The sequence below is a fragment of the Phyllopteryx taeniolatus genome, chromosome 20, assembly GCF_024500385.1.
Source record: "Phyllopteryx taeniolatus isolate TA_2022b chromosome 20, UOR_Ptae_1.2, whole genome shotgun sequence".
NCBI lineage: Eukaryota > Metazoa > Chordata > Actinopteri > Syngnathiformes > Syngnathidae > Phyllopteryx > Phyllopteryx taeniolatus.
In genome coordinates this window covers 5,035,713-5,050,833 of record NC_084521.1, presented here as the reverse complement: position 1 = coordinate 5,050,833, position 15,121 = coordinate 5,035,713, and the positions used below count along the sequence as shown (strand labels likewise).

General features: G+C 36.2%; 1 protein-coding gene across 1 annotated transcript; it reads left to right on the top strand.

Moving 5' to 3' along the window:
* The first annotated feature begins 2,386 nt into the window (after window positions 1–2,386).
* On the top strand, window positions 2,387–14,834 carry sgk3 (serum/glucocorticoid regulated kinase family member 3). Its single transcript, XM_061758753.1, has 17 exons — window positions 2,387–2,605; window positions 6,940–7,099; window positions 7,163–7,246; window positions 7,325–7,397; window positions 7,474–7,549; window positions 7,993–8,074; window positions 8,387–8,436; window positions 8,515–8,572; window positions 9,934–10,017; window positions 10,084–10,215; window positions 11,454–11,566; window positions 11,668–11,704; window positions 12,249–12,335; window positions 12,914–13,009; window positions 13,086–13,241; window positions 13,824–13,913; window positions 14,124–14,834. Exons 2-17 carry the CDS (start codon window positions 7,022–7,024, stop codon window positions 14,292–14,294), a joined length of 1,467 nt encoding a protein of 488 aa, XP_061614737.1. The 5' UTR covers window positions 2,387–2,605; window positions 6,940–7,021; the 3' UTR covers window positions 14,295–14,834.
* The last annotated feature ends 287 nt before the right edge of the window (window positions 14,835–15,121 follow it).

Below are 15,121 nucleotides of genomic sequence, written 5' to 3'. Positions count from 1 at the left end.
CGCGACCCTAGTGAGGAGAAGCGGCTCAGAAAATGGATGGATGGATGGATCCTTGAGATGGTTCTACACCTTCATTGGAGTCCAGCTGTGTTTGATTATACTGATTGGACTTGATTAGGAAAGCCGCACCCCTGTCTATATAAGACCTTACAGCTGACAGTACATGTCAGAGCAAATGAGAATCAGCAGGTCAAAGGAACTGCCTGAAGAGCCAAGAAACAGAATTGTGGCCAGGCACAGCTCTGGCCAAGGTTACAAAAAGAATTTATGGCAGAGTGGCCCGACGGAAGCCTCTCCTCAGTGCAAGACACTTGAAAGCCCGCATGGAGTTTGCTAAAAAAAAAACCCTGAAGGACTCAAAGATGGTGAGAAATAAGATTCTCTGGTCTGATGAGCCCAAGATAGAAATTGTTGGCCTTAATTCTAAGTGGTATGTGTGGAGAAAAGCAGGCACTGCTCATCACCTGTCCAATACAGTCTCAACGATGAAGCATGGTGGTGGCAGGATCATGCCGTGGGAGTGTTTTTCAGCTGCAGGGACAGGACGACCGGTTGCAATCGAAGGAAAGAGGAATGCGGCCAAGTACAGGGATATCCTGGACGAAAACCTTCTCCAGAGTGCTCAGAACCTCGGACTGGCCGAAGGTTCACCTTCAAAAAAGACAATCACCCTAAGCACACAGCTAAAATAATGAAGGAGTGGCTTCAGAACAACTCCGTGACTCTTTTTGAATGGCCCAGCCAGAGTCCTGACTTAAACCCAATTGAGAATCTCTCGAAAGACCTGAAAATGGCTGCTCACCAACGTTCACCATCCAACCTGACAGAACTGGAGAGGATCTGCAAGGAGGAATGACAGATCCCAAAATCCAGGTGTGAAAAACTTGTTGCATCATTCCCAAAAAGACTCATGGCTGCATGAGCTCAAAAGGGTGCTTCTACTAAGTACTGAGCAAAGGGTCGGAATAGTTATGGCTGTGTGATATTTCAGTTTTTCTTTTTTAATAAATCTGCAAAAAAATTAACAATTCCATTTCTGTCAATATGGGGTGCTGTGTGTACATTGTGGGGGGGGAAAAATAACTTAAATGATTTTAGCAAATGGCTGCAATATAAAAAAAGAGTACAAAATTCAAGGGGGTCTGAATACTTTCCGTACCCACTGTACATAAAAGTGTTAGACACATCTTTGTCACTGCTTTAAACATCCCTGGAGCAATATTTGATCACGCTTGAGTCACTATCATCATACTTTGTGCTATCAGGAGTTGCAAATGTGTCAAGCAAGGTACCCTCGGGATAACCGATGGAAACTCCCTACACTTTGTGGCAACGGAGAGACACAGATAAAGGAAAACAGATCCCAGAAGATGACCGGCTCATTCTGGCGAGACGCTGAATGACCTCCAATGCGTGGAAATGTCTTGTGTATATGACTGCTTATTTCTTGGTCTGATCATTGAGTCCCTCCACAAACTTATCAACAAAAGAACCGGAAAAATTACAAAAGAACGCGGTACAATTACAAACAGAAAACAACTGTCGATAGACTACCATCCATTCAATTAAATCTACCACCACAATCACTTTACCGGTGCTGTTGTGTAAAGTGTTTTGCTGCCACTCAGTGGGCAAAATAGTCACATCCATACTGCGCAATCTAATATTTTTGCATTTTGTCGCCAATACTAGTATAGTATTATTATTTTATATTGTTATAATAGTTTTGGGACTTTTCGTCCAATATTTTTGTTTTTTTTCTGTATTTTTTAAAGCTTTTTTGGTGCATTTTCCATCTAATAGCTTTACATTTTTGCCTAATATTTGAGTTTTTACTTCGAATATTTGTCATCTATTCTTTTTGCATTTATTCCCGACCATTTTTGTAATTGTTTTCCTAATATTTGTTTATGTTTCCATGCAGTATTTTGGTACTTACCAGTTACCACAGCTACGACTCCCTCTCAATAAATTCAACTGGTATTTTCAGTTTTTGTACTCAATCCAGATTAATTTATATCGAACAAGTGTGGCTATTTATAGCGAGTTCTACTTTAGCCTGTAGGTGGCACTATTTAACATGTTTCTTTTCGAATCGACGCTGCATTTTTGAGTCATCATCTGTGTAAAGTGTCAAGCAAAGCACATAAAACCGGAACCTGTTGTTAAAAAAAAAAAAAAAGTAAAAGCTCAAATGTATGTCCTCGAGTTTATAAAGCCCTTTGAAAACTATTCAGCCATCATCAAACAGACAAAATCTGTTTATCCCTTTGTGGTTGTTTGCTAGCATTTTTTTTTCTTACAAAATGTATAAATATTCTGCAATGCATTTTGAAAGTACATACCGGAACTAGAAATATGCATTTAAGGTCAAAATCACACGCCTGTTGCCTTCAGGTCCCGTGACGAATTTACCACGGAACTTTCTACGACCAGGAAAGACTTATGTTTCCTGCTTGCCTCTGCTGAATCTCACAAGTAGCAACAGGACATCAAAAGCCGTAACATTGGAAGGGGTTTGTGGGGGGGCGACGGGTCCCCTTATCCCGGCTCAAACACCACGAATGTTGGCTTAACTGAGGACGAGGGAGCGCTACACCGAAAGGTACGAGCTCGACTTAAACGTTACCTTGCATCGCTAACGTCGCGCTGGCTAGCCGTGGGGCTAATTTCTTTTAAGAAAACGTAGCTGTTTGCCTATGTATTAATTTGTCCATATGTGTATGTATTTACGTTGACGTTGAGTTGGTGTTATGACGTACCACCTACTTTCCAGACTGCTCTTTGCCTGTATTTTACTATTTAGGCGGAAGTTAAACTATAGCTAATTATCTTCAACGAGCTAAATCTATTTTCTTTTTCATGCAGAACCTTCTCATTTAAAATTCAGTTTCATTTACTGGAGTGGTTATTTTTTGTTATTTTCGTCTAATTTAAAAAATGTTTTTTTTAATTTTTTTTATTACTGCTATTTTTATATTACTTGTTAGACGCTCACGAAGGTGAATCCTCATAAGATTAACACATTTTGTAAATTATTTCCAGGTAATAATTGGATACTTTTAGTCTAATATTTTTTTAAACATTTGTTTTGGTATTTCTTTGCCTCATAGTTATGCATTTTTTAATTGTAGGTCTGTATTTTTCATTTAATATTTTGTATATTTAATGTAATATGTTTTTGTCTAATGGTTTCGTATTATTTTCTAATATTTTGGTCTCAAATAATGTTTTTGTATTGTTATGTAATATGCTTTTAGGTTTTACGTGATATTTTTGTATTTTCTACCTAGTAGTTTTTTATTTGACTGGTACTTTTTATTGTTCATGTAATTAAAAAAACATTTATTCTAACATTTGAGTAATCATAATCTAGTTATTGTATTTTTTTCCAAGTATACACATGGTTTTTCTCTAACATTTTAGTCCTTTTTTCCCAATGTTTTTTGACATTAGTTTTGTATTTAATGCCAAATATTTATGCATTTTATGCTTAATTTTCTTTCAAATATTTTTCCCATTTTTCATCTAATATTTTTGTACGTTTCAAGTTTAGATTGTTCTCATATTTGGGTATTTTTTTATACTATAATACTTTTATTACTAATATTTTACATTTTTTGCCTGATACTTTTAGATGTTTTTTATGTTATACTTTTTATTTAAGATAAGACAAGCTTACCTTTGTAAATTTGCATCAAATTTGCATTCTAATGTTAGTATTTGTAATCTTTTTGAATTTATAATATATGTATGGATTTTGTCTAACATTGATGTACTTTTCCCCCATTGTTTTTCTTTTCCCAATTTTTTTTTTTCCCGAGCATTCTTTTTAACATTTAAAAAAATATATATATTTGGGCAATTTTTAGAGAAGTGATACTCACTGTGGTACGAGTACCACTTGTGGTATGTAAATAATTATTAAATACAAATCAAAATTACATCATTTAAAACATGCGATACAATCAAACATATTAGAATGAAGCGTGTAGTTATGCATACAGGCTGTTGGAACTTTTGATTTTTAATCCATTACAATATAGTTTTTTACTTTTCATGTATGTTATTTTTATCATTTTATTTTTTTACTATTCAAGTACAGTTCAGTTGTATTTAACTTTTAAGTAAAGTAGAGTACAATACATTTGCATTTACTCTTTTAGAAGTGTTGTTTTTCAAACATTTAGAAAAAAGTATGTCCTCTTAAAGAAGCGATCTATTTTGGATTCCTCATAGTAGTAGCCCTCGCATATTTATGCCTGTCAGCACAAGTTGTTTCATGCGGCGGTCTAAACACATGGACCAAGTAACAGGTTTATTCCCCTTCGTTTTCTTATTAAAACCAATAAGCAATGCTTGCCGGTGGGTGTGGTAAGTTGCAGCATTCCGTATATAGGAGTAGCTGTGTTGGCTGAAATTGTACATATTGCATAGGTTACTCCCCCACGGCCTGCTCCGCTCGCGCAGAACGTCTTCCTGGAATGTTAAAACGTGTGTTCGGGTCAATGAGGCGTTGGAGTGGAGCACAGATGGAAGGCATTTTGCTGGTAGCTGACGTCTTCTTCCAAGGGTGCGTTCACACAACCTATCATTGACTCAATCATGAAGACATTTCCGCAGAACATTTAATATGCGCTTAAATATGGGGAAAATAGAAAATTTGTGCTCAAATGATTTTGTTTAAAAAAAAAAAAAAAAACTTTGTAAAAACAAACAGATCTTAAAGATTAAATGCAAATCTATTGTAATTAAAAGTTAAATACAACTGAAGTGGAACAGTATCTCTGTAGACTCTTGGCTAATGCAAAAACTAGAGATGAAATGGATTACTGTCTAATATTTTCATATTTTTTTCTATTTTCAATATTTTTCCTAATATTGTGGTCCCAATATTTTTGTACTTTTAGTCCAAATTTTTTTTTGTTTTTGTATATTTCACATCAATTTTTGTACTTTTTGTCAAATTTTTTATCTTAATATTTTTGCATTTTCTCTTTGTTTAGTTTTTGTTTGTTTTGTTTGCCTTGTAATTTTCTATTCTTTTTTTCCCCCTAATATTTTTCATTCACTAACATTTGTGTCCTTTGTTTTTTGTAATGTCTATGTATATTAGATCCAGTGTTTTTGTCGTTTTGTCTTCCCCCCCCCCCATCTAAAATTCTTGTAATATTTGTTTCTGCAATGATTTCCTCTTATATTTTTATATTTGTCATCTAATAATTTTGTATCTTTGCCCTAATATTTAAAAATATTTTTCTAACATTATAATATATTTAATAGTTCTGTCTTCTGTCTAATTTGTTGTATTCTTTTTTTTACTCATTTGTATTTTCTTTCTAATAGTTGTGTAACTTTTATTTTAGATCGATTTATAATTTTTTTGTGTGTGTATTGCTTTGGTTCTGGTTGTATTGTGTAATTGTACCAAATGTTTTGACTCATGCTCCTCCCTTTAGCGAATCCCTGATGTAATATTGCCAATATTTTTAGTCAGGACTGTATTGTCTAATATGTGTCTAAAAAAATCCTTCTCTCATTATTCTGGCATTTAGCAAATATAAATAATTTTGGTAATCCCAATTGACCTAAAACAGGAAAATGTTGTCTGATTTCGTGTCAGACAGTCAAGGGGGGGAAAAAAAGTGTGCTGTATTTATTTTAGCCATATAGTTGTAATACTGAAAACTGTGATCTGTTGCCCCACTATAATAGTGAAATGATATTTCATCCTTATGAACAACAAAGCAATGGCTTCTTTTTATTGTTGAAAACTGACAATCGCACGTGACGTGGGTGAATTAACAGTTGGCACCTCATCATCAGTGCAAAGTGAAAACTGAAGCCAAAACAAAAGGAGGCCTTAGTGTCATGTTGGATGCATCCTAAAGAGGCCCAGCTCTTTGGGTGCTTCTCCCTTGTCCCTCCCGTCCCTCCGCCCCATTCGACGTGAGCAGAATGCCGCATCCTGCCAGGATGTGTTTGGTGCCAGATCAATAGAGAAACGTTTGTTTTTTCCTCCTCCGTCCACGGCAAGTGCAGACGGCCAAAGTTACGAGGCTTGTGGCCGGAGGGAGACAAAGGGACTCCTAAACAAACTAGGCTGACCTCACTGCACAGCACACAATGGACGCTCTCAGATGTGTACACAAAAAGCTTTGTCGGAAGACGTGACATAACTCATGGCCAGTTTCATACTGTACACTTTTTCAGTTGTTTCTTGTCTGTCCAGTTATTTGAATGAATTTCTTTTCTTTTTTTGAATTCATTTCCAAATTGATGGCGGGATTTACTTAATTTTATGAAAAACGCCATTTTCAACATTTTCCTAAATATTTTTGTATAATTTCCTATTTGCATTAACTTTGTAATTTCCGTCAAATGTTTTTTTTTAAAATATATATTTCTGTATTTATTTCCTCCTAGTATTTTAAAATATTTCTGTCTGATATTTTTGTCTCATATGCTTTATTATTTTTCTTGTCCTAATATACCTGTATCTGTATTTTTGTGTAATATTTTATATTTTCTACTATTTCCAACCTAATTTGTTTGTATTTGGTCTGAATTATTATGATTTTTTTTTGAGTCTGTGTACTTTTCTAGTTTGTCTAATATTTTTTTTACTGTTTAATATTTAGGTTTTTGTAATGTACAATATATTATTCATCTTAAATATATTTCTAAAGTATATTTATTTGTGTATTTCTGGCTAATATGTCATTTTCTACTGTTGTCCTAATTTAAACAAACAATTTCAAATAAAAAATATTTTCTACCTGCATTTTATATTCTCTGTAATATTTCTATAATATTTTGGTATTGTTGATTAATATTTCTGTAATTTTCATCATTGATGTAGGCATTTTTCCGGTGTGAGGGACTTACTCGGAGTTTATTAAATTAGATTTTCCTCTGTTTTCCTCTATGGCCCTACAGCAAAATGCATCGTTGACCCGTCGTCCCCGGAAGTAGGAACCGTTGGCGTGCTACCTCGTTACCTTTCTTTGCCCGCCGCAAGATGGAGGAGCAATCGGGCCTGCCGAACGTCAGCATACCTTGCCACAACGAGCAGAGGGACAAGAAAAAGCGCTACACGGTACGCCAAATATGTTCCTAAGTGATTTTACCCTACCAAAATGTATCTTTTTCTTCTTTTCAGGTTTATAAAGTGATCGTCAACGTGGGGCAGCAGGAGTGGTTCGTCTTCAGACGATACGCCGAGTTCGATAAACTCTACAACACGGTGAGTGGCGGCCATTTTGTGACTTACACTCGCCGCAATGCGTCGGCGACCGCAAGATTGTCGTCTTTTTCGTTGCAGTTAAAAAAACAGTTCCCGTCGTTAAGCTTGAAGATTCCCGCCAAGAGGATTTTCGGGGATAATTTTGAACCTGGTGAGTGTCAGTCCACTTCTGTACACATCAAAAATAAGCTTCAATATTTTTCCCACGTGTGCATTTTTTTAAACAGAGTTCATCAAGCAGAGACGAGCTGGCCTGCACGAGTTCATCAAAGGCATCGTGTCCATCCCGCAGCTTTGCAACAAGTAAGTGACACATGGCCATCCACGGCCATGGACAAATACTCATTACTGGGGGTGCAAAAGTATGGCAAAAAAAAAATCCCAGTTTGGTATGTACAGTGGATATAAAAAGTCTACACACCCCTATTTAAAACTAGACCAAGATAAATAGCTTTTTCCACCATTAATGTGGCCTATAATCTCTCAAATAAATTGTTTTTTCCCCCAGAGATTATTTTTATTTCATCTTTCTACAAGATTAAAAAAGTGTTTTGAGATGTCCAGGTTGTAGGTCACATGAATTGTGGAAAAAGTTTTAAATTATCTGACTTGTCTTATTTTTTACATCACAGAAACCTGGCATTTGAACAGGTGCGTGTCGACTTTTTATAGCCACTTTACACAAATATCATGATACTGATTAAGAACTCCATACAAATGTTCTGTCGCCCTTTTAAAATGTGCAGTCCAGATGTGAGGAGTTTCCTGCTCATGGACAAAATGCAAAACTTGCAGAACTCTGACGCGTCCGAAGATGAAGACGATAAAGTAAGTTGTTCATATTTCTTTTCCAGTAATTCTAGTCAATAATGATCACCAGTAGCCACAAGTATTTTGTAGTGATCTTTAGTGTTTAAAAAATAAAAAAATAAATATGTTTCTACTTCTTGTTTTTCTTCCATTGCTGTTAGCTGGTATCCACCTGTCACTTTTTATTCATTTTTTTATAGGTGGTACTCTGTGTAAAATGTTTGAGAACCGCTATTCCAGACAATGCTGAGTCAAAAAACAAAAAAGAAATAGATTTTCACTCAACTCTATAATCTCACGTGCTAATGTTTTATCTCTGCTCTTTGACAGAACAACTCATCTTCCAGAAACATTAACCTGGGACCCTCTGGAAACCCACAGTATGTTCACAATATGTGATGTTTTATATTGACACAAGGACATTTGGGGGAAATGACACGCTGTCATTTGTCTTTCAGCGCCAAGCCCACTGACTTTGACTTTTTAAGAGTCATTGGAAAGGGCAGTTTTGGGAAGGTATGCAAATAGTCAAATTGTGAAAATACAGTGAGATAACATGTTTTAATGTAAGCAGTTCCAGCCTTACAGAATAACGTATACCTTGAAAAGTTGTTTTGATATTCTGATTGAAATTGCGCATCTTGCCAATCAAGTTAAAATGAATGATAAAAGCTTTAAAATGTGTTTTAAATTGTAAATATCCTGTCTTTCTGTGACGCTATCCTAAAGCACAGCTGTATTAGTTTGAAGCACAAATCCACATTTGGTGTCTTATAGAGTAAGATAATCATTTTGAGTGTGCTTTGTAACATACTGTATTTTCCGGACTATAAGTCGCTCCGGAGTGTAAGTCGCACCAGCCAAAAAATGCATAATAAAGAAGGAAAAAACATACAAGTCGCATTTTTTGGGGAGAAATTTATTTGATAAAATCCAACACCAAGAACAGACATGTTTTTATCTTGAAAGGAAATTTAAAATAAAAATAGAATCGAGAACAACAAGCTGAATAGGTGTACAGTATTCTAACGTTACATGACGCATAAACAACGAACTGAGAACGTGCCTGGTGTGTTAACGTAACATATTAACAGTTATTCAGATAACTATAGCATAAAGAACATGCTAACAAGTTTACCAAACCATCAGTGTCACTCCAAATCTCTCAATCCAATGAAATCTTCATCCCCGGTGTCACTTCGAAACAACTCCGGAGGTAGACGATGCGCCGCTTCTTCTTCTACGTCACTTTCGTCAGACTCATCGTCAGTTGCATGTACAGATACACAGGCATAGAGCGCCCTCTTGTGGTTGTCAGTGTGAAAATAGCGTGAAATGATATAATAATGTGTTAATAATTTCGCATATAAATCGCTCCGGAGTATAAGTCGCACCCTCGGGCAAACTATGAAAAAAAACTGTGACTTATTGTCCGAAAAATACGGTACATGTATAATTAACATCAACCGACTCCGCCCCTTCCTCAACCCCCATATTGTCTCTATCCTTGTTGAGTCTTGTCACCTCCCATCTTGATTATTGCAACTCTCTCCTCTTCGGCCTCCCTCAAAAGCCCCTCCATAAGCTGCAACTGATCCAGAACTGCGCTACTCGTATCATGACCTAAACCCCCTCTTTCCATCACATCACCCCCGCACTGTAGGACATCGTACAATGGGTAAAAAAGACGAGCTACAACAATAACACATAAATGGTCAATGGAAATGCGCAAAAAGTTGAATCAATATGAAATGATGAATAAATTAGCTGGGTTTTTTTGTGTGTGTGGTGGCATTCATATGAGTTGTGCATGAGGAAGTAAGAATCAAGTACTGCTGTGGTTTGTTGTTCCTCACTGTGTCTTCCATGCTATGCAGGTGTTCCTGGCAAAAAGGAAGCTGGACGCAAAGTATTACGCGATAAAGGTCCTACAGAAAAAGGTCATTCTCAACAGAAAAGAGGTAAGTGCATGAAGATGAGACCAGCTCCGTATTTCTAGCACGCATGCTGATATTTCTATTTCTCAGCAAAAACACATCATGGCCGAGCGCAACGTGCTGCTGAAGAATGTGAAACATCCCTTCCTGGTGGGGCTTCATTACTCCTTCCAGACAGCAGACAAGTTGTATTTTGTCTTGGATTTCGTCAACGGAGGGGAAGTGAGTAGTGATTCACGCATTTGGGGGCGGGCAAAAAACAGCTGATGTTGGAAAAAGGAAAACACACACAATCGCTGTCAGAGGAATTTGACCCTGAAAGCCGAATTCTAGCCAGCGCACTTGTCGTTGTTATCGGAACTTAAGCGGCGACTTCCTCTGGGTATCTTCCTTCTAAAAGCTGACGTGACAGTGAGTCGTAGAGAGAAAACATGACATTTCTATTAACAAGCATGCGCATGCTGACAATGATGGCGGCGAACGTTGCAAGCGCAAAGTGCACCCTCTTTAATTAATTGCCTTTAAAAAGACCTGTTAAGGGATTCAAATTACTATGATAAATTATACTGGATTTACATGAAATTCGATTCAAGTTAAATTACATTTTTAGAAGTTAAATTACATAAAACATGATTACCTTTTTAAAATCATATATATTTTGAAATTGATAAAAAAAATTACAATTATTTAATACAGTTTTGGCATTAAATTTGATTTACAATTTAACAAATTGAAATAACTTCTAAAATTTAATTAATTTAACAACTCGGCCACAAATTGAAATAGAATAAGATAAACATGTCAATTTCAGTCATAGTCTTTCAAGTGAACTTTTGCCCTAAAAAAATGTGCTTTCGTTTAATTATCAAAACTATCATTTTCAGGAATTATGTATAAATTAAATTACATTGAAATTAAAATAGCATACAAAATGATACATTTTTAATTAATCATTTTACATTAAAAGGGGTTAGTTATAAAATTTGGATTACATGTTATAGAATTTGAATTGTAATTTTAAACATTTACTTAAAATGTAACAAATTACATATAAATTGAGGATTCCATTTGAATTACCGCTAAAATTAAATTAAAACATAACTGTTGTACCTACTCACCAAATCAAACTTAATTTTTTTATAGCCACGAATCAAAATAAAATAAATGCACTGTATCACTTTCAGTCATAGTCTTTCTATTTAACTTTTGGCCTACAAAAATATGTAAAGTAAAAATAATAAATAACATTTACTTGCTAGGCGTTATTATTTAAACAAGTAACATCTGCGGGATTTTCATTTTTCCGCAAATAAACAATGAGTTTGCACAATATACACTCACTCGCCACAAAATTAGGTACACCTGCACAATCCACCGTATCACAGATCCTGCATTTATGGCGACGATAATGCTCAGTTTTGAATGACAGTCACAGATGACTGACTCGCTGTCATTGTCAGCTCTTCTTCCACCTTCAAAAAGAGCGGACCTTTCTGGAACCCCGAGCCAGGTTCTACATTGCCGAAATGGCCAGCGCACTCGGCTATTTGCACTCACTCAACATCGTCTATAGGTACGTACCAATGCTCCAATGACGTACAACATAACATAACTTTTAAACACTTTTCTGTGCAGAATCAAGCAATGAACTAACATTGTGACCGTTCCTTCCAGAGACTTGAAGCCTGAAAATATCCTGCTTGACCATGAAGTGAGTACCACATTTCCCCCCCTGTGATCAATAAGGGTTAAGTCAAATGAGGGGACAAAAACAACTTAGAAATAACTTTAAACCTGGCCTCCTGTGAAATGCGGCACTGGCCCCATTTTGTCACGGGAACGCTTTGCTACATTCTGGCATTCTGGAATACGAAAATAAAGCAAAGTCTTCTTTCTTTTTATTTCAGTGACCAGTGTGTGCGTTTTCTTTCTCTAACAAGAGGCTACCAACTATATTGTCCCCATGCGACTGTTTATACGACTGCACATTATTCTGTCTTTCTCTTGCGCTAGCAGTAGACACACTATCCTTTCCAGTTCCATCTCAAACAGGATGCATGTGATTGGATTAGCTCGTCCCAATGATTCCCCCTACCCTAGCGGCAGGGAGACAGTGCGGGAACGCCGAATGGGACAGCCAACATTCCGGGGGCTGACAATAGCCTCCCTCAGTCGCCTGGTGTATAATAAACGAAATGCTTGTTGTGGCACATGTCTAAAGCATCCCGTTCTGTCCCGCTTGGCTCTTTTTAAAGGGTCACATCGTTTTGACGGACTTTGGCTTGTGCAAGGAAGGCATTTCCCAGACTGACACCACCAGCACTTTTTGTGGCACGCCCGAGGTACGGCTACACTTAGTACAGTGGAACCCCCCAATTTAATCCACTTTTACAATACAATTTAGAACAATTTGTTCCAGAGTGCAAACTGTCACCATCATAAAATTGACAAGCATATGGTAGTCAACCAGTTGGCGGGTTGCTATTGGCTAATGCAAGAAGCAACATAAATAGCGGTCATAGATATATTTACAGATGTTGTGCTGAACTGTTCGTTGCAGATTCCACTGGTTTTGATGCCGTGTTTAGGCCTTTTTTTGGTGAAATTATCATGAGCCAAAGCAGCTGTAGCAGATATAGGCACACAAATCCAACATGGCTAAATCACGAATCTAACATGGCGGATGTTAGATTTGTGATTGGATGAGTGGAGTTTTGGTTGAGCATAAATTTGATTGAGTGGAAAACTAGTTTGATGGGTTTTTGGGTGACAGTAACCATTCCTGCAAGGAACTTTTTTTTTTTTACTTTTGTAATCCAAATCTACTACCTTAGAGGTTCCACTGCAACAACTTTTTATATTATGTCTCTGAAAGAGCTTTGGCTTTCATAGTCATGACTTATTTGTTTCGGCCCACTAGTATTTGGCGCCAGAGGTGCTGAGGAAGCAGCCGTATGACAACACCGTGGACTGGTGGTGTCTGGGTTCCGTGCTCTATGAGATGCTATTTGGCTTGGTGGGACTTCTCTTCGGTTCACTAAATGACGGTAAAGATGACATGTTTTTAAGATAATCTGCGTCCCTTTCTCTAGCCACCCTTTTACAGTAGGGACACGCATGAGATGTACGACAACATTCTGCACAAGCCGCTGGTAATACGCGCCGGTGCGTCCAACGCGGCCTGGTTGCTGCTACAAGGCCTTCTGGAGAAAGACGGCTCGCTCAGGCTGGGAGCCAGGGACGACTTTGTGAGTGGACAATTTTTTCCATGCTGTATTAGCTCCATCTGGTGGCATGAGCAACACCATTGCAACCCAAAACCTTGGTAATCATCCTTTGTTGTTGTTTTTTTTAACCTCTTGTTGTGTAACATACACATTTAACTTTCTTTTGTAAATTGTCATCTAATTTACAAAAGAAAGTTACATTTTTTTTAAATATCCCCAAAAAAAGGAATATTATGAAAACATATATTTTCTGTATTAATAGTAATATATCTAAATTTTATATATATATATATTTTTTTAGAATTAATAAATTGATTACTCTTTATTATAAAGACCCTATAAAAATAAATTTTACTAAGAATGAATATACATGTTTATTATATTAATGTATGTATTTTAATTCTATTTAAATAAATTTTTACTTCTACTTTTTGTTACATAATAATAGATTATATACTATATAAAATGCATCAAAAAAAATATAGTATATATAATTTATAGTTAATATTTACATATTTAAATTTGTTTACTAGTTCATAAACATGTTTTTAAAAGGTATCGTTTTTGTATTTATATATGTATATTTTTTTCTCTTTTTTTCAGAATGAGATCAAAACTCACCCCTTCTTCTCCTCCATCAACTGGAATGACCTTGAACAGAAGAAGATTCCTGCCCCATTTACGCCCAACGTGGTAATTGTTTTCATTCTATTATTAGCTGCACAAGATTGAAAATGTGTGAAAATACCATATGTCAAAGCCACTAGTTCTTAAGTATTGTCTGATTTATCTTTGTAATATTTATTGTTATCATTTGCATATTTCTCAATGTATTGCAACAATAAACATACTACATAACTTCTGCATTCTCTCTTTTCTCTCTGGCGTCTTCTTTTTAAACAGAACTCTTTCTCTGACATCTCAAATTTCGATCCCGAGTTCACAGAAGAGATGGTGCCCAACTCTGTGTGTTGGACCCAGGAACACTCTATCGTCAACGCCAGCGTGATGGAGGCCGACGACGCTTTCGTGGGCTTCTCATACGCGCCGCCCTCTGATGACTCGTTCCTATAATATATCCCCAACGACCCATCATAATAACTTCTTAAAAGGGAAGAAATTTACATCATGTCACTTATTTTACAAAGCCAAAGGCAGCAGCTATGATATGAAACTGCACTTAAAACAGATTTTATTGGGAACAAAGTATGATGGGGGGAAAAAAATATTTTTCTTTTTTTTTTACCCATTTGTATTTATATAAAGTATATATGAAAGATGCTATTTTAAGAAATAAGGGCATTTATTAAGCATGGATATCACTCCTAAAATGTGCCTTAACCTTTGTCCTGTCAAAAAAAAAAAAAGGTCACTGGACTCTAAAAGACAAAATTGGAATAAATGTATGTTATTTCCATGTAATTGCTGTAATTCTGTGAAAAATTCTGTGTGTTTCATATTCCTGAACTCTAGACTGGCTGTAGAATTAACTTGAGAGGCCACAGGACAGCAGTTTTTGTGTATCACAGGTCACAAATGTAAATGTTTTTTTTTATTACAAAGACTTGTAGGTTTATGTTCCTGCTCAGTAATAAAATACATTTTTGAAGTGTCTGTCTCGAGATTTTAATCCATATTTTGACGACTATTATTTGCAAGGTATTGCGCGAGTGAATTCACTTATTTTGATGATGTCACTTTGCGTGCTGTTCCGGTTTGGTTGCCATGGAAATGAGGCAGGCTCCAGCGAAAGTTTATAAGTTAACCAAATTACTCAGTGTTGTGATTAATATTTAAAAAAATATGTTGACTCTTTCAGAATGAATTGTGCAAATGTATATTTGCTTTTAGGTGGCCGGTTTTAATGACGTCACTTTCGTTTCTCCCGCCGCTCGACTTGG

Bases quoted from the DNA above. Each gene is read 5' to 3' on its own strand.
- sgk3 (XM_061758753.1), top strand. From the start codon at position 7,022: ATGGAGGAGCAATCGGGCCTGCCGAACGTCAGCATACCTTGCCACAAC. The intron at 7,247-7,324 runs GTGAGTGGCGGC...TTTTCGTTGCAG, and splicing joins TCGATAAACTCTACAACACG to TTAAAAAAACAGTTCCCGTC. The intron at 8,437-8,514 runs GTATGTTCACAA...TTTGTCTTTCAG, and splicing joins GGACCCTCTGGAAACCCACA to CGCCAAGCCCACTGACTTTG.